At 41.1% G+C, this 18882-nt stretch overlaps 1 protein-coding gene and 1 pseudogene across 10 annotated transcripts; one reads left to right on the top strand and one right to left on the bottom strand.

The window, feature by feature from the left end:
* Positions 1 to 7325: 7325 nt before the first annotated feature.
* Positions 7326 to 8708, bottom strand: LOC117092317 (annotated as a pseudogene). The gene has a single exon (XR_004440739.1). The product of XR_004440739.1 is annotated as an uncharacterized LOC117092317 (transcript).
* A 9-nt stretch (positions 8709 to 8717) lies between these two features.
* LOC117092315 (zinc finger protein 181) lies at positions 8718 to 17853 on the top strand. 9 transcript variants are annotated; one of them, XM_033225664.1, is made up of 5 exons: positions 8718 to 9204; positions 9842 to 9918; positions 14202 to 14322; positions 14560 to 14658; positions 15629 to 17853. In XM_033225664.1, the coding sequence occupies exons 1-5, from the start codon at positions 9075 to 9077 to the stop codon at positions 16927 to 16929; spliced, it is 1728 nt and encodes a 575-aa protein (XP_033081555.1). In that variant the 5' UTR covers positions 8718 to 9074; the 3' UTR covers positions 16930 to 17853. The 9 variants fall into 9 exon arrangements, with proteins under 9 accessions (XP_033081555.1, XP_033081556.1, XP_033081557.1 ...); XM_033225665.1 differs by having other exon boundaries at positions 14560 to 14646; XM_033225666.1 differs by having other exon boundaries at positions 14563 to 14646.
* Positions 17854 to 18882: the final 1029 nt, after the last annotated feature.

Consider the following 18882-nt stretch of genomic DNA (forward strand, 5'->3'; position numbering starts at 1 on the left):
ATAGTTGGAAGTAAAGCACTCCTCAGCAAATGTAAAAGAAGAGAAATTATAACAAACTGTCTCTCAGACCACAGTGTAATCAAACTAGAACTCAGGACTAAGAAACTCAATCAAAACCGCTCAACTACAGGGAAACTGAACAACCTGCTCCTGAATGACTACTGGGTACATAACGAAATGAAGGCAGAAATAAAGATGTTCTTTGAAACCAATGAGAACAAAGATACAACATACCAGAATCTCTGGGACACATTTAAAGCAGTGTGTAGAGAGAAATTTATAGCACTAAATGCCCACAAGAGAAAGCTGGAAAGATCTAAAATTGACACCCTAATATTGCAGTTAAAAGAACTAGAGAAGCAAGAGCAAACACATTCAAAAGCTAGCAGAAGGCAAGAAATAACTAAGATCAGAGCAGAACTGAAGGAGATAGAGACACAAAAAACCCTCCAAAAAATCAATGAATCCAGGAGCTGGTTTTTTGAAAAGATCAACAAAATTGATAGACTGCCAGCAAGACTAATAAAGAAGAAAATAGAGAAGAATCAAATAGATGCAATAAAAAATGATAAAGGGGATATCACCACCGACCCCACAGAAATACAAACTACCATCAGAGAATACTATAAACACCTCTACGCAAATAAACTAGAAAACCTAGAAGAAATGGATAATTTCCTGGACACTTACACTCTCCCAAGACTAAACCGGGAAGAAGTTGAATCGCTGAATAGACCAATTGCAGGCTCTGAAATTGAGGCAATAATTAATAGCCTACCAACCAAAAAAAGTCCAGGACCAGACGGATTCACAGCCAAATTCTACCGGAGGTACAAGGAGGAGCTGGTACCATTCCTTCTGAAACTATTCCAATCAATAGAAAAAGAGGGAATCGTCCCTAACTCATTTTATGAGGCCAACATCATCCTGATACCAAAGACTGGCAGGGACACAACCAAAAAAAGAGAATTTTAGACCAATATCCCTGATGAACATCGATGCAAAAGTCCTCAATAAAATACCGGCAAACCGAATCCAGCAGCACATGAGAAAGCTTATCCACCATGATCAAGTTGGCTTCATCCCTGGGATGCAAGGCTGGTTCAACATACGCAAATCAATAAACGTAATCCAGCATATAAACAGAACCAAAGACAAAAACCACATGATTATCTCAATAGATGCAGAAAAGGCCTTTGACAAAATTCAACAGCCCTTCATGCTAAAAACTCTCAATAAATTCGGTATTGATGGAACGTATCTCAAAATAATAAAAGCTATTTATGACAAACCCACAGCCAATATCATACTGAATGGGCAAAAACTGGAAGCATTCCCTTTGAAAACTGGCACAAGACAGGGATGCCCTCTCTCACCACTCCTATTCAACATAGTGTTGGAAGTTCTGGCTAGGGCAATCAGGCAAGAGAAAGAAATAAAGGGTATTCAGTTAGGAAAAGAAGAAGTCAAATTGTCCCTTTTTGCAGATGACATGATTGTATATTTAGAAAACTCTATTGCCTCAGCCCAAAATCTCCTTAAGCTGATAAGCAACTTCAACAAAGTCTCAGGATACAAAATCGATGTGCAAAAATCACAAGCATTCTTACACACCAGTAACAGACAAACAGAGAGCCAAATCATGAATGAACTTCCATTCACAATTGCTTCAAAGAGAATAAAATACCTAGGAATCCAACAAACAAGGGATGTAAAGGACCTCTTCAAGGAGAACTACAAACCACTGCTCAGTGAAATAAAAGAGGACACAAACAAATGGAGGAACATACTATGCTCATGGATAGGAAGAATCAATATCGTGAAAATTGCCAAACTGCCCAAGGTAATTTATAGATTTAATGCCATCCCCATTAAGCTACCAATGACTTTCTTCACAGAATTGGAAAAAACTGCTTTAAAGTTCATATGGAACCAAAAAGGAGCCCGCATTGCCAAGACAATCCTAAGTCAAAAGAACAAAGCTGGAGGCATCATGCTACCTGATTTCAAACTATACTACAAGGCTACAGTAACCAAAATAGCATGGTACTGGTACCAAAACAGAGATATAGACCAATGGAACAGAACAGAGCCCTCAGAAATAATACCACACATCTACAGCCATCTGATCTTTGACAAACCTGAGAAAAACAAGAAATAGGGAAAGGATTCCCTATTTATTAAATGGTGCTGGGAAAATTGGCTAGCCATAAGTAGAAAGTTGAAACTGGATCCTTTCCTTACTCCTTATACGAAAATTAATTCAAGATGGATTAGAGACTTAAATGTTACATCTAAAGCCATAAAAATCCTAGAAGAAAACCTAGGTGATACCATTCAGGACATAGGCATGGGCAAGGACTTCATGTCTAAAACACCAAAAGCAACAGGAACAAAAGCCATAATTGACAAATGGGATCTAATTAAACTAAAGAGCTTCTGCACAGCAAAAGAAACTACCATCAGAGTGAACAGGCAACCTACAGAATGGGAGAAAATTTTTACAATCTACTCATCTGACAAAGGGCTAATATCCAGAACCTACAAAGAACTCAAACAAATTTACATGAAAAAAACAAACAACTCCATCAAAAAGTGGGCAAAGGATATGAATAGACATTTCTCAAAAGAAGACATGCATATAGCCAACAGGCACAGGAAAAAATGTTCGTCATCACTGGCCATCAGAGAAATGCAAATCAAAACCACAATGAGATACCATCTCACACCAGTTAGAATGGCAATCATGAAAAAGTCAGGAAACAACAGGTGCTGGAGAGCATGTGGAGAAATAGGAACACTTTTAACACTGTTGGTGGTATTGTAAACTGGTTCAACCACTGTGGAAAACAGTACGGCGATTGCTCAAGGATCTAGAACTAGAAATATCATTTGATCCAGCCATCCCATTACTGGGTATATACCCAAAGGATTACATATCATGCTACTACAAAGACATGCACACGTATGTTTACTGCGGCACTATTCACAATAGCAAAGACTTGGAATCAACCCAAATGTCCATCAGTGACAGACTGGATTAAGAAAATGTGGCACATATACACCCTGGAATACTATGCAGCCATCAAAAAGGATGAGTTCGTGTCCTTTGTAGGGACATGGATGCAGCTGGAAACCATCATTCTCAGCAAACTACCGCAAGAACAGAAAACCAACCACCACATGTTCTCACTCATAGGTGGGAATTGAACAATGAGATCACTTGGACTCTGGAAGGGGAACATCACACACGGGGGCCTCTTATGGGGAGGAGGGACGGGGGAGGGGGGAGGGATTGCATTGGGAGTTATACCTGATGTAAATGACGAGTTGATGGGTGCTGACTTGAGTTGATGAGTGCAGCACACCAACATGGCACAAGTATACATATGTAACAAACCTGCACATTGTGCACATGTACCCTAGAACTTAAAGTATAATAAAAAAAAGTTACAAATATATACTTTAGATATACATACTTGTTATATGTAAATTATACTTCAATAAAGCTATTAAAACAAAAAACTAATTTAATAACATATACAAGATCTTAAAATAAAATTAGAATCAACTTAATAGGTTAATGAAGAAAGAAACATTAAAAAGAAACGTTTACTTAATACTTTAAATGATAATATTTAAAGTGCAACTTCCCCAAAACTCAACTGTTTATGTAAAGCTAATAAGAGACCATCAGGCTAGGAGGATAGAGGAGCCTTAATTTGGCCAAAGTACAAACACAAACAAAAGTTACAAATTATACACTTTAGGTAAACATACTTGTTACATGTCAATTATATGCTAATAAAGCTATTAAAACAAAAAATTAAATTTAACAAACATATTAAATAATTGCCAGCAATTGTTCTGGAAGTCACAGATATGCAACTTCCCCAGTTACTTCTGCAGATAGCATCACTATTTTAGAACCTGAGATAGGCCTTTTGAGATGTCTTTTCGGGTTTTTTTGTATGTCTAACACTAATGGCTCCACCAGGATTCACCAACTGTTCCTGTGGTCCCACCCAGAAGGAACTGCATGCAAAAAGACAGCTTCAACTCTCTATGAACTCATCTCCAATCCAACAAATCAGCACTCCACATACCCTAGCCCCCGGCCCACCAAGCGTTTTTGAAAAACCCCTAGCCTCCGGGCCCTCAATGAGATCACTTTGATGATAACTCTGTCTCCCCCATGGCATAGCCAGCCTCCCATCAATTAAACTCTCTGCAATGCCATGGTCTTCCTGAATTGATTTGTTTGTGCAGCAGGCAGGAAGAACCCTTCGGGCGCTTACACCACTCCAATCTTATGTAAATTCTTCCAAAGAATAAACAATGAGGGTACATTCTCTGTACAATCAGTGTCTCTGCAGGAAAGAAATGGCAAACTCACAAGAGTTTAATGAATGGCTGTAAACGAAAAATAAAATCCTAAGGCCCCCAACATCTGAATGGACCCCTCCTCTTGGCCAAGGGCATTCCAAAGTTAACCTGAAAAACTAGTTCAGGCGAAGATGGAAGGAGGAGTCAGACCTGCCTCATTATACCCATCTCCCTTTTGGAATTCAGGAAAAGCTGACCAAGGTTTAGCATCAACACAGACCTTAAGTCTGATAAGAAACATTTACAATCTGTTCACTCTGAAGCCTGCTACTTGGAGGCTTCACCTGCAGGATAAAACCTTGGTCTCCACAAACACTTATCACAACCCAGACATTCCTTTTTATTGACAATAACTCTTTGAACCAACTGCCAATCAGAAAATTTTTAAAACTACCTAAGACCTGGATGCCCCCACCAACCCCACCTCAAGTTGTCCTCTTGCTCTTCCAGATGGAACCAATATAAATCTTACACACATTGATTGATGTATTATGTCTCCCTAAAGTATGTAAAAGGAAGCTGTACTCTGACCACGTTGGGCACATGTCATCAGGACCTCCTGAATCTGTCATGGGCGCATCCTTAGCTTTCGAAAAATACTTTCTAAATTGATTGAGACCTCTCTCAGATACTTTCTGGTTCACAGGCTTATGGCTGTGCTGTGAGCAAAATTAAGGGAATCCAATAAAAAAGTGAGAAACCCAAGGCAAGTGAGAGCAACATATCTAATGAGAGGTAAGGAAAAGGAGCCATTTCTACAATCCAGTGAGACCTGTAACTGCAGGAGAGGCCAAGGTCACAGAAGAAATGCAGCCACTGCCAAACTGTAGCCCTGAAAAAAACCAAAGGGCAACGTTGCCCAATGATGCAAATCCAGAAAAGGTCAGGTCCTGGGGTACAAAGCAGGCTATGGAATGAAGACTAACTCTGTTGGAATAAATATAAATCACCTCTACATCCCCCAATTCACAATGAGCTGGTATCATCCTGACACCAAAATCCAGCCACTCAAGGACATAGACAAAATGTTCTATGCAAGATATTTGCAAAGCGAATGAAATTACATATAAAGAATGCTATATGCTGATTAAGGAGGATTTGCACCAGAAATACAAGGTAGGTTTCAAATTACAAAATTATTTGATGTAATTTAAAACATTCAGAGACTAAGGAAAACTGTATGCATATTTGATTAAATGCAAGTGAGATGTGTTATAAAATTCATCTTTTCTTGATTTAAAAAATTCCTTCACAGAGGGTGCAGTGGCTCACGCCTATAGTTTCAGCACATTGGGAGGCTGAGGTGGGCAGATCACTTGAGCCAGGAGTTCGAGACCATGTTGGGCAATACGGCAAAACCCTGTCTCTACAAAAATTACAAAAAATAGCCACGTGTGGTGGCACCTACCTATATAATCCCAGCTACTCAGGAGGCTGAGGTGGGAGGATTTCTTAAGCCCAGGAGGATGAGGCTACAGTAAGCCATGACTGCACCGCTGCACTTCAGCCCAGGTAACAAAGCATGACCCTGTCAAAAAAAAAATTTTAAAATTATCTTAGGAAATAGAAATAGCAAGCCAAGTGCGGTGGCTCATGCCTGTAATCCCAGCACTTTGGGAGGCCGAGGCGGGCGGATCATGAGGTCAGGAGATAGAGACCATCCTGGCTAACATGGTGAAACCCTGTCTCTACTAAAAATAAAAAAAATTAGCCAGGTGTGTTGGCGGGTGCCTGTAGTCCCAGCTACTCAGGAGGCTGAGGCAGGAGAATGGTGTGAACCCAGGAGGAGCTTGCAGTGAGCTGAGATCCGGCCACTGCACTCCAGCCTGGGTGACAGAGCAAGACTCCGTCTCAAAAAAAAAAAAAAAAATGCAACTTCAAGCCACAATGGGTTACTATTTCACACCTCCTATTTCACACCTAGTAGATTATCAAACTTTTAAAGTTTCACAAAGAGAGTGTTGGCAGTAAGAGTTGGCAACCAAAATAACCATAAACTCTGGTAGGAGTGAAAATTGGTACAACTTCAGAAAACGATTCATCATTGTACAGTAAAGTCATAGATGGGAACACACTTTGCACAAGCCAGTCTTTCCTTATTACATACTCTAAGCCTTGAGAGGAAGCCAGCTGATGCCACAGTGTTTTGTAAAACTGTGGCTGCTATAGGAATTCACCACCACACCCACAGGACACACCAAGGTAGAAGTGTCAGAGGTGTTTAAACCAGAGCAACTCCATCTTGAATAGGGCCTGGATAAAATAAGGCTGAGACCAACTTCCCAGACACTTACAACATTCTAAGTCACAGGATAACATTGGAGGTCGGCACAAGATACATGTCAGGTTATAAAGGCCTTGCTGGTTAAACAGGTTGCAGTAAAGAAGCCAGCCAAAACCCACCAAAATCAAGATGGCGAGGAGACTGACCATTGGTGTTCTCACTGCTCTTTATGTGTCCAGAATAGGTTCCTTCTGGTGGGTTCGTGGTCCCACTGGCGTCAGGAGTGAAGCTGTAGACCTTCGCAGTCACTGTTACAGCTCATTAAGGTGGCGCGTCTGGAGTTGTTCATTCCTCCCAGTGGGTTCCTGGTCTCCCTGGCTTCAAGAGTGAAGCTGCCTCTAGACCTTTGTGGTGTTACAGCTCATAAAAATGGTGCAGACCCAAAGAGCAAAAGAACAAAACACTCCACAGGGTGGAAGGGGACCCCAAGGCCTTGCCGCTGCTGGCTCTGGTGGCCAGTTTTTATTCCCTTATTTGGCCACACCCACATCCCACTGGTCTATTTTACAGAGTACTGATTGGTCCGTTTTTACAGAGTGCTGATTGGTGCACTTACAAACATTTAGCTAGACACAGAGCTCTGATTGGTGCATTTTTACAGAGTGCTGATTGGTATGTTTACAAACCTTTAGCTAGACACAGAGCACTGGTGCATTTACAATCCTTCAGCTAGACAGAACAGTTCTCCAAGTCCCCACCTGACCCAGAAGCCCAGCTGCCTTCACCTCTCAGTGATATGCTAATTATATGCATTAGCACGCTAAGAGACACTCTCACCAGTGCCACGACAATTTACAAATGCCATAGTAAGGTTCAGAAGTTACCCTGCATGGTTTAAAAAGTGGGGAAGCCCTCAGCTCCGGGAAATTGCCACCTCTTTCCTGGAAAACTCATGAATAATCCACCCCTTGCTTAGCATATCATCAAGCAATAACTACAAGTATCCTTAGTCCAGCAGCCCAAGCTGCTGCTCTAACAGTGGAGTACCCATTCTTTTGTTTCTTTACTTTCTTAATACACTTGCTTTGTCTTTGCACTGTGGACTCCCGTGGATTTTTCTTGTGTGAGATCTAAGAACCCTCTCTTGGGGTCTGGACCGGGACCCCTTTCTGGTAACAGAAGCACCGCTTCACCAAGATCATGCAGGTCAGTACTTACTAAGTACAAAAAAGTCTATAACCACACTATTTATAATTTTAAAAATAAGTGAAGTCAATTGACATTTAAGTGTTAAAAAGAAAGTAAACAACCCAAATACACACAAAGAGTAGACTGCTCTGGCTTGCATACAGAGAGATTCGTTGCCCCTTTGGGTGGGCCGGGCAAGGTCAGGGCCTAAGAAGCACTTCTGGGGAGACTGGGTGTCAGGCGCTGATGGCTGCAGGAGGAGGGACTCCTCCCAGGATGAAGGTTTTCGTTCTCCCAGTGCTCACTCAAATTCAGTATTTCTAAGTAATTCAAGGGGGCGTAACGCGCGTCAGAACGGTCATTGGCGTCACAGATACGTGTCCCCTTGCATTTCCAGGAAATGTCCTTGGTTGGCGAACTACAGTCGTGATAGTCGGGTCACAGGGCGTTTTGTCAGCTATCGTCTTGGGCAAATGAGGGCCAAAAAAAAAACCAAAAAGAGCTCTGAAGATGAACTGCATAGCAGCAGGGTTTGGGATGAGAGGGACCCCCTTGCTAGCAAAGGCGAGCACTTGCGCGGTACCAGCAAGGGCTGCCCACGTCCCGGAGCGAAACGTTTGTGTGAGCGCAGGAATGACCCGGAAGACCTTGGCGCGGCTGCAGAGTTTTCTGGGAAATGTAATTTCTTGGTCCAGGCGTCATGACCCTTACAAGTAGAGGGTGTCCCTTGGTTCCGAGAGGTATCGTTCACCAGAGGACGACTGTGTGCCCCAGGACACTGCGCGTGGTCCTAGCTGGCCGGCTCTGGCTCCACAGCCCCAGGCGGCTTAGCTTCTTATGAAGCCCTGACCGGTTTACGCGCTGCGCACAAGGTCCGCGCAGCCGCACAGACCCTTGGGAAGTGTGCCGGCACCGGGGACAGGTGTCCAGCACGCGGAGGATTCTGGGAAATGTGGTTCGGCCGTGAGTGCACGAGGTCAGTCCCGCGATAACCTCAGGGCTGGAGGCAGATTCCAAGCTAAGGAACGGTTTGGGGCAGTGTCGTTCCCGGAGGTCGGCGGCCGTTACCTGCTCACCAGCTACGCGGCGCGTCAGGTCCACGGAGACGCGAGCTCCGGGCGCCTGCGGGGACGGTGAGGCCCTGCTGAGGACTCCGGCAAGTGTGGGTCCCGGCGGCGACGGCGGGGCTCAGGCCTTGCGTCCGCCGGGCGGTTTGACACCGGCCGGGGCTTTGGCATTTCCTGCCCTTCGTGTCGAGTCGTGTAAACGCGGGGTGATGACGGCGCCGACCTCTTGGCACTGTTGTGAGAGCGAAGTGGGCGCGAGAGCAGACACCAGCCGCAGTTGTTTTGGGGTTATGTTGTCATCAAGCCGGCGCTTTCAGTTGTGTAACCTTGAACAAACAGGTTTTGTATCTCGGAATTTCAGTTTTGTCTTCATTTAAAAAAAAAAATTTGGTTTAAAACTCCTGACCTCAAGCGATCCGCCCGCCTCCGCCTCCCAAAGTGCTGGGATTAAAGGCGTAAGCCACCGTACCAGCCTGGCCAACATAGCGAAACCCCGTCTCTACTCAAAATACAAAAAAAAAAATTAGCTGGGCGTGGTGGCACGTGTCTGTAATCCCAGCTCTTCGGGAGGCTGAGGCAGGAGAATCGCTTGAACCTGGGAGGCGGAGGTTGCAGTGAGCCGAGGTCGCTCCATTTTACTCCAGCCTGGGCGACAGAACGGGACTCCGTCTCAAAAAAAAAAGAGACAAAAAGAAATCTGGAATAATGTGAATGTCCACCGTCCAAAGTGGTGAAGATTGAACAAGCTGATAGTTATTACTGTTGTTTTATCAGTCTTTTATATACAGAATAATTGATTTTCCCCGCAGGTGGCACCTGGTAAACGGTTAGCCCTTGCGGAGAAACACCCTGTTAGTTCCCAGGGAGACACTGGCGCCCCGGAGAGTGATTACCAGTGTGCCTTTCCATTATGGTGTGTCCCAGGTGCCAGCCTGATTTTTCATGACTACTGTTTCCTGTCCTTCTGTGCCCTCAGGACACTGCCCATCTCTAAGACAAGAGCCTGGAAAGGGGACTCTATTGGCTATTGGAAATTGCAGAGTAATGGCTCAGGTAAGTCGGTGTGTCCCCAAGTCTTCCTGAAACACTTCATGAGGCCTCTGTGTGTTTGCTTTGCTTCTGCATGTTCCCACCTAATCAAGTCCATTTAAGGGACTGGATCTATGGTTCCTTTCACTATAGGAAGGATGGAGCCCATAAGAGAACACCAAGGTATTGCTCTCTTCACCCAGTGTTCCTCTTTTCTACAGTTTTCTGCTAGAAGACTTTTTAGATTGCCAAAATTTTTAAACTGTAATTCACAATGCAACTTTGGAATGCAAGGTTATTTGGTTTATGGTTGTCAAAACTGTACCATGTGGTCTCAAGTGAAGAGATATTTGGAGTCATCCTTGATTCTTCCTTTTGACTTATAACTAATATTCAGGTCCTCTAGTTGGATCTAAACGATACACCGTGTACAGTATCTAACCATTAGCTAGCCCATCACCACCACCACCACTACCACCCAAGTCCGAGCCACCTGGATTACTGGGGTAGCCTCCTAGCTGTATTCCCAGCATCTGCCCTTAACCCGCATCAATCTGTTCTCAGTACAACTGTTACTGTGATCCTATTGCTATATAAATTCCTGTCATTCTTCAACCTAAAATTTTTCAGTGGCTCTAACTGAGTCACTTCTGCAATGACCTATTTGTACAGTTAGGCCATTACCTCTCTGATCCCACCTTCCTTCTCTGCCTCCTCATTCCTTTGAGCTCTAGCCACTGTCACTAGTTGCTGTGCCATCCACGTGGAATATTCTTTCCCTACATATGCACAAGCTTGCATCCTTATCTCCTTCATGTATTTGTTCCGTGGTTACTTTCTCAGAAAAGCTTCCCTGAATGCCTATTTGCAGTTGCAGTCACCTTCCTTTGACTAGCACTTCCACTCCTCCGTCACTGCTTTGTTTTCCATGGCGCGTGTCACTCACTAGCTGATGTACTGTATGTTCAGTATATGCACCTGCTCATTGTCTGTTTCTCCTGGTGGGAGGAATGTTTTTCCTTTTTTGTTGACTGCTATAGCTTCAGTACCCAGAGTGTTACCTGGCACCAAATAGATTAGTAAGTAATTGTTGGGTGAATAAGATGAGTAATGAAGAACTGGTGGGGCAGAATCATGGCATGGAAGGTGAAGCTTGCACAGGAGGGGATGTAAGTAGTAGATGTACATGTTGGGTGAAGTCTGTTTTCCTGGAATAATTAGATAATTAGAACTGAAAAACTGGCATAGTGGTGCATGCCTATTGTCCCAGCTACTTGGGAGGCTGATGAGGTGGGAAGATTTCTTGAGCCCTGTGGTGTGAGGCTGTAGTGAGCTATGATTATGTCACTGCACTCCAGCTTGGTGACAGGGCAAGAACCTGTCTCTTAAAAAAAAAAAAAAAAGTAAAGGCTAAAGTGAGCTAATACCAAAACCATTCATTGGTTCATCTTCTAAACACTTACGAAGTACCTGTTAGGAAAAGTTGTGCATGGATTTCAGTGTACACTGACACACAGAACTTCATGATCTAGTGCAGTATTGCCTAAGAACTTTCCGCAGTGGTGGAAGTGTTCTGCACGTGTACTGGTCAGTACGGTAGCCACCAGCCCTGTATGACTATTGAGTACTTGAATTTTGGCTTAAGTAACAGAGGAAATGAATTTTAAATTTTATTTGTTTTATTTTTACATTTTAATTAATTTAAATGTTGTAGCCAAGTTGGCTAGTGGCTCCTGTATTGAAGATGGCAGCACTGGTAGAAAAGTAAGAAAGCATAAGAAATTTAAAGAAGTGCTAGAATAGATATCCTATGTTCTTTTGCGGGCTCAGATGAGTGAACATCTCAAGCTGCCTGGGCAACTGAAGGGGAAGAAAGAAGCATCCTGGCTCTAAGTTGTGATGACTGGTTTGTCAAAGATATGAGAAATGTTATTTTTATTTGGGATATAGGCAATTAACTATCACAGTGGCAACTCCAATTAACAGGTGAATTTAGAATAAATTTTGTGTAGCAAATTGAACTGTCAAATCTTACTTGAGGATAAGTTATTGTTTATTTGGAAAACGTATGTGTTAGATTGTATCTGCTTGCCTATATAAAAAGATGAGATTTCTTCCTGTCCTTTTCATCTCAATAGTGGATTGCTTGTGAAGTGCCTCAAGGTCTGATTTAATGCTTATTCAGTAATAAAACCGTTTTCTTTTTGTTTCTACATTTGTGGAGAGGATTTTCTGCCATTGGAAGGAGGTTTGAATTTTAATTATTTTCCCCAAACCTAAGAAAAGTAGATTCTGGCTTTAAAACCAAAGACCCATGTCACTTGTGGACATGCATGCAAAATATCCAAATAAAGTACTACAATACCGAATGAACTCTCAGAGCTAAAAAATAACCACAGTAGAGCAGTCTGTTTTACAAATCACAGACAGTAATAATGCTGTATTAAATGGATGTACTTTTTGCACATATTGTAATTTGACTAGCCAATAAACTATTATTGAATATTTCAGCTTCTAAAGTTTTACTATTTTAAATAATACTGTGAAATGAGTACTATTGAGAAGAATTTCTAAGCGCATCTGTGAGCAATTTTTTTAGAATATTTGAAATGTGCTCTTTTATTTTTTTCTCTTACTTGCAGGTCCTATTTAAGGACTGTCTATGGCAGGAGTCCTCAACCTTTTTGACACTAGGAATCAGTTTCGTGGAAAACAATTTTTCCACGAAAGTGGGAGGTGGTGGAGGTGGTGGTTTGGGGACGAAACTGTTCTACAGCAGATCATCAGGCATTAGTTAGATTCACATAAGGAGCGTGCAACCTCAATCCCTTGGATGCACAGTTCTCAGTAGAGATTGCGCTCCTATAAGAATCTATGCCAGAGCTGATCTGACAGCAGGTGGAGCTCGGGTGGTAATGCTCACTTTCCTGCCACTCTCCTCCTGCTCTGTTGCCCCATTCCTAAAAGCCACAGACCAGTACCAGTCTGTGACCGGGTGTTAGACCCCTGATCTATGACATCTTCAGTCTTTTCACCCAGGAGTCTCATATTTCAATTATTAAATGTTTGTCAGTACTCAGTTTAAGTATACACCATAAATATATTTTTCTTTTTTGTTTATGAATCAGTTATGTGTATGTTTTAGTCTATTTGTGCTGCTGTAACAGAATACTCTAGACTGAGTAGTTTATAAATAATGAAAATTGACTTCTCGGCCGGGCGCGGTGGCTCAAGCCTGTAATCCCAGCACTTTGGGAGGCCGAGACGGGCGGATCACAAGGTCAGGAGATTGAGACCATCCTGGCGAACACAGTGAAACCCCGTCTCTACTAAAAATACAAAAAAAAACTAGCCGGGCGAGGTGGCGGGCGCCTGTAGTCCCAGCTACTCGGGAGGCTGAGGCAGGAGAATGGCGTGAACCCGGGAGGCGGAGCTTGCCGTGAGCTGAGATCTGGCCACTGCACTCCAGCCTGGGCGACAGAGCAAGACTCAGCCTCAAAAAAAAAAAAAAAAAAAAAGAAAATTGACTTCTCATGGTTTTGGTGCCTGGGAAGTCCAAGACTAAGGGGCAGACATCTGGCAAAGGCCTTCTTGCTGTGTCCTTTTATGGTGGATTGGCAAAGAGAAGAGAGAGAGGCAAAGGGGGGCCTGAACTCATTTTTTAAAATAAGGAACCCGCTCCCCCAGTGATGACATTAATCCATTCATGAGGACAGAGTCCTCAAGGCCAATCGTCTCCTAAAGGTCTCACCTCTCAATACTATTAGAATGGCGATTAAGTTCAATATATGCTTTTTTAGGGAATACAATCAAACCATATGTCTATCAGTCTTTAATATAAAGATGTCTTTTCTTCTGAACCCATTTTTTGTGAGCTTTAGTGAATCTTCCTGAGTATCTCATTTGAGAGACAATCACTTTAGCCTTATTTTTAATTACTTATCTAGCACTTAAGCTCTAAAAGATATAACTAAATACTTGACTCTGTGCTGTCAAATGTCAAATGTTGCTTTTTAAAAATTCATGTAATTCTAAACTTTTAACAAAATTTACTGAAGTGAAGCTATCATGTTTGTCTCTCATTCTTATTGTGTAAAAATTCTAACTACATAACTGTCCCCTTTATTGTATGTTAATTCCAACTACGTAACTGTCCTGTTATTACTTAACTGAGATCACATTCCCAATCATTGTCACAACTCCTGAATCTTGTTCCATTTCTTCCACAAGCAGGCTGATTTTGCCCCTTCTTCAGTGACAGAAGAGGCCTGGGCTATGACTGAGCTTAAATATATTTGCTATTTCAGGTGACATTTAGTGATGTGGCTATAGACTTCTCTCATGAAGAGTGGGCATGGCTAGATTCTGCTCAGAGGGACTTATACAAGGATGTGATGGTCCAGAATTATGAGAACCTGGTCTCTGTAGGTAAGGATATCACCCCTTCCACTCCAATAGGGGACACCTTTCTTTTGCCACTCTGAATTGCTGGAGAGCCTCCTAAGTAAATGGCTGAATTTCTGTAGCATGTTCCCAAGGAAATGTGCGGCTCTGTTGTGCCCTGCCTGAAGCTTATCTTTCCATTTCAGTGAACACCCTTCATCCGTTCTTGTGGTCCATAATAGAGGATCACAGCTTAAACAAATTCTATATTCTTCCTGTAAGCAGGTCTTTCCGTAACTAAGCCATATGTGATCATGTTACTGGAGGATGGAAAAGAGCCCTGGATGGTGGAGAAAAAACTGTCAAAAGGTATGATTCCAGGTGAGTCATGGTGAACGAGACTAAGGAAGATTTTGTTAAAGATGTTTATGGAGAATGTGGAAGCATTTTAGGGATACTGTCTTCAAAGATCTCAGATAGAAATGAAAAAATGAGGGATATTTAGCTTAGATTTTCAAAACAATTGTTCCTCTATCCCAAATTATCTGTATCACTCATGTCATCTAATCAGGGTTAGAGGTTTTTGCCATCATAATAATTCAAATTGTTACTATATTCATGACAAAGTAAGACAATTTATTCTTTCTTAATTCTACTTAACCAAAATATACTAATAGTTTTAAGCTAAGAAAAGCTGTCAATTAGATGGAAAATCACTTTTCTAAATTTGTAGATGAAATATGAACATATTAGAGGAAGTAAGGGACATACAAATATGTTTCTAGGAATAATATTTTCTAATGTTCAAGAAATAATATGATTCACACAGTTTCTTCATAACCTCAGAAAGCCTAAATCTTTGTCAGCTATAAACAGCATTTAGATTACTTTGTTTTTACTGCAATTGTTTAATGTAGTAGTATCAATTCTGTATTTTAAGCTTGATAATCTGGCAGCAAATTGAGATTAATGGAAGGTTGGAGAAAAAGGCTATGAGACAAAATGCAATCTTTCCTACATGAATATAGGCACAAAAAGATGATTTGTAATCCAGAATGCCTTCCACATCTTATTTCTGATAGTTTTGTTTTTTTCAATACTATTTTATCCATTTTGTATAGTTTACCCATTTCCTTTATCACACTCTGTTCCTACTTCTGTGAACTTTCTATTCTCTGCTCCATTTGAGCATTGTTCAGAAGTCACTGAAATATTTGAGTTGTCAGAGCTATGTGTTTTGTGGGGGCTTCATTTCTAATCCAGTTCTCCTAATTCCACTGTAGAAGTTACTTTTCAAGAAGTTAAAAAAAAAAAAAAAAAAGCAGTGCTTTACTTTCTTGATGTATTTCAGATTGGGAATCAAGATGGGAAAGGAAGGAATTATCAACAAAGAAGGATATTTATGATGAAGATTCACCCCAAACAGTAATAATAGAAAAAGTTGTAAAACAAAGTTATGAATTTTCAAATTCTAAGAAGAATTTGGAATATATAGAGAAGTTGGAAAAGAAGCATGGAAGTCAGGTAGAGCATTTCAGACCAGCAACTCTCACCTTTAGAGAAAGCCCCACTCCAGACAGTGTTTACACCTTTCATTCAAAGTCTACTCTTTTTGAAACACAAAAAATTTCTGCTGAAGGGAATTCACACAAATATGATATATTAAAGAAGAACTTACCAAAAAAGTCAGTTATAAAAAATGAGAAAATCAGTGGTGGAAAGAAACTATTGAATTCTAATAAAAGTGGGGCAGCCTTGAACCAGAGCAAATCTCTTACCCTTCACCAAACTTGTAATAGAGAGAAAATCTATATATGCAGTGAATGTGGGAAAGCCTTTGGCAAACAGTCAATCCTCAATCGCCATTGGAGAATTCATACAGGAGAGAAGCCCTATGAATGTCGTGAATGTGGGAAGGCTTTTAGCCATGGCTCATCCCTTACACGACATCTGATAAGCCATAGTGGAGAGAAACCTTACAAATGTGTTGAATGTGGGAAGGCCTTTAGCCATGTGTCGTCACTTACTAACCATCAGACCACTCACACTGGAGAGAAACCATATGAATGTATGAACTGTGGAAAGTCTTTTAGTCGTGTGTCCCATCTTATTGAACATCTAAGAATTCATACTCAAGAAAAACTCTATGAGTGTCGTATATGTGGAAAGGCCTTCATTCATAGGTCATCTCTCATTCACCATCAGAAAATCCATACTGGAGAGAAACCTTATGAATGTAGAGAATGTGGGAAAGCTTTCTGCTGTAGCTCACACCTTACTCGACATCAAAGAATTCACACTATGGAGAAACAATATGAATGCAACAAGTGTCTCAAAGTCTTTAGTAGCCTCTCATTTCTTGTTCAGCATCAGAGTATTCATACTGAAGAAAAACCCTTTGAATGTCAGAAATGCAGGAAATCCTTCAACCAGCTTGAATCACTGAATATGCATTTGAGAAATCACATTAGATTGAAACCCTACGAATGCAGTATATGTGGGAAAGCCTTCAGTCATAGGTCATCCCTGCTTCAACATCACAGAATTCATACTGGAGAGAAACCTTATGAATGTATTAAATGTGGGAAAACCTTCAGCTGTAGTTCAAACCTTACTGTACATCAGAAGTCATACTGGAGAAAAGCCATATAATGTAATGAGTGTGGGAAAGTTTTTAGCAAAGGCTCAAATCTTACTGCCTATCAAAGAGTACATAATGGAGAGAAACCCAATAATGTGGTAAGTGTGGAAAAGCTTTTAGATCATATGAATCACTATACATGTGAGAAATCTTACAGAAGAGAAACTATTTGAAGCAGTGTTTATCATGGTAAACTTCATAGATCCTCCCTTATTTAACATCAGAAAAAATTTATACTGGGGAAAAGTTGTATGAATGTGGTGACTATAGGAAGACGTTTTAGCAAAGATGTAGGCCTGTTTGTCAGACGTTATACTGTAGAGAAATCATATGAAGTCAATAAATGTGGGAAAGCCTTTGTCAGTATTAGTCCCTTAATTGACATAAGTATACTCACACTAGGAAAAAACTGTGTACATGTAGCAAATGTGGGAAAGACTATAGGCAATAGGAATCTCCTACAAACTCCTACAGGAAAAAAGTATGAATGTGGAAAATTTAGAAATTGAAGGAATTCTTCAGTTCCAAGTGCATCCCTTATTCTACAGGAAATAAACTGGAGAGAAATCTCATCATATAAGAGATGTAGCAAAGTGTTCACTAAGAGTGTTTATCTTGCTAGACATCAGAAGATGAATGGTAGAGCAACCTGAAGGATTTAGAAATTGCATGTAAATCTGCAGTGGTGCTATTTGTAAACAGGATTCTATAGGAGAGCAAATAAACATAATTAAGTATGCATTTCTTAGAGCAGTAGCTTGCAGTTTCAGTTGAGTTCTACTTAGAAATTCTTTGTAGCTAGTGGGCATGTGAAGATATTTAGTCACCCAGAGGAGCCAGTAAATATTATAATGTTAAAAATTAAAGCCGCAAAAGAAATAAAATGGTGTTAATAAAAGTTTGGTATCTAATAAGATCATTTTGTGTATCATGAAGTCTTTCTCTGTGACTGTTTCTGGCAAAAAAATTTCAGTAAGATTAGCCTTAGTATAGTGTTTAGTGGGAGACTAGCAAACTTCGAGAAAAATGGCCTGCTCTTTATACTAAGAATAGCAGTATTTTGGTGAGGATTGTTCAGAGTCCATTTCCAGTAGGCTTAATTAAATACATTTCAAGAAAATTTACTGAGCATCACTCATGTGTATTACACAGGGATGGGATATAGGAATCCAGTAGTTCTGAGCTCTAGTGGTGTGTCAAAATCACTGGAAGGACTTGTTAAAGCACAGATTGCTAAGCCTCAATCCTAGAGTTCCTGTATGAGTTGATTTCAATTTGCATTTTTCACACATTCTTAGGGGCCACTAACACTGTCCAGAATATAATAATAATGTTATGATGTCACTGACAACATATTGTTTCCTCAGTCATACCTATTAACCATTCCTTGAGTATCTTCTGTGGACCTGATAAGAAACACTTCATACTCTTTAAGAGCTCCGAGGTGTGTGTGTGTGTGTGTGAGAAGAGCGTTAAGCTTTGGAGTCTTGTTACCTGGGTTTAAATCCAAGTTGCATGTATACTGGCTTTGTGTGACCTTGGACCAACTTCTTCACTGTGTCATGCCTCAGTTTCTCCATCTGTAAAATGGTAATAAAGCTATTTCACAGCATTGGGAAAATTAAATGAGTTAATTGATGCACAATGTTTACAACAATGTCTGGCCTCTCAATAGCGTTCAATAAGTATTAGCTATTGATTTCATCTTCATCATCTCCTCATGGTTGCTTCTTCATTCTGGTCTCAGATGTCACATCTAATCACTTGTCACTCTCATCTGTTTACTGTTTCACATTTTTGGGGGAGAGCTCTTACAAAACACCCCTGTTTCCTTCCAACAAATCCTTTAGTGTCTGAGCCATTTTGAGGGAATGTTTCTTGCCTAAAATAACCTGAGGAGAAACAAAGAGACCAGGTAGGAGATAAGATGAGAATTCAACAGGTCTGTGAGAAGGAAGGAGGGT

Source organism: Trachypithecus francoisi, unplaced genomic scaffold (assembly GCF_009764315.1).
Source record: "Trachypithecus francoisi isolate TF-2019V2 unplaced genomic scaffold, Tfra_2.0 Lachesis_group12, whole genome shotgun sequence".
In the NCBI taxonomy this organism is placed as follows: domain Eukaryota; kingdom Metazoa; phylum Chordata; class Mammalia; order Primates; family Cercopithecidae; genus Trachypithecus; species Trachypithecus francoisi.

What these genes read in the sequence shown, in the direction of transcription:
- LOC117092315 (XM_033225664.1), top strand. Translation starts at nt 9,075, where the DNA reads ATGACGGCGCCGACCTCTTGGCACTGTTGTGAGAGCGAAGTGGGCGCG. An exon ending in GTGTAACCTTGAACAAACAG is followed by an intron (nt 9,205 to 9,841) that starts GTTTTGTATCTC and finishes CTGTGCCCTCAG; the next exon opens with GACACTGCCCATCTCTAAGA. An exon ending in TGAGAACCTGGTCTCTGTAG is followed by an intron (nt 14,323 to 14,559) that starts GTAAGGATATCA and finishes TCTTCCTGTAAG; the next exon opens with CAGGTCTTTCCGTAACTAAG.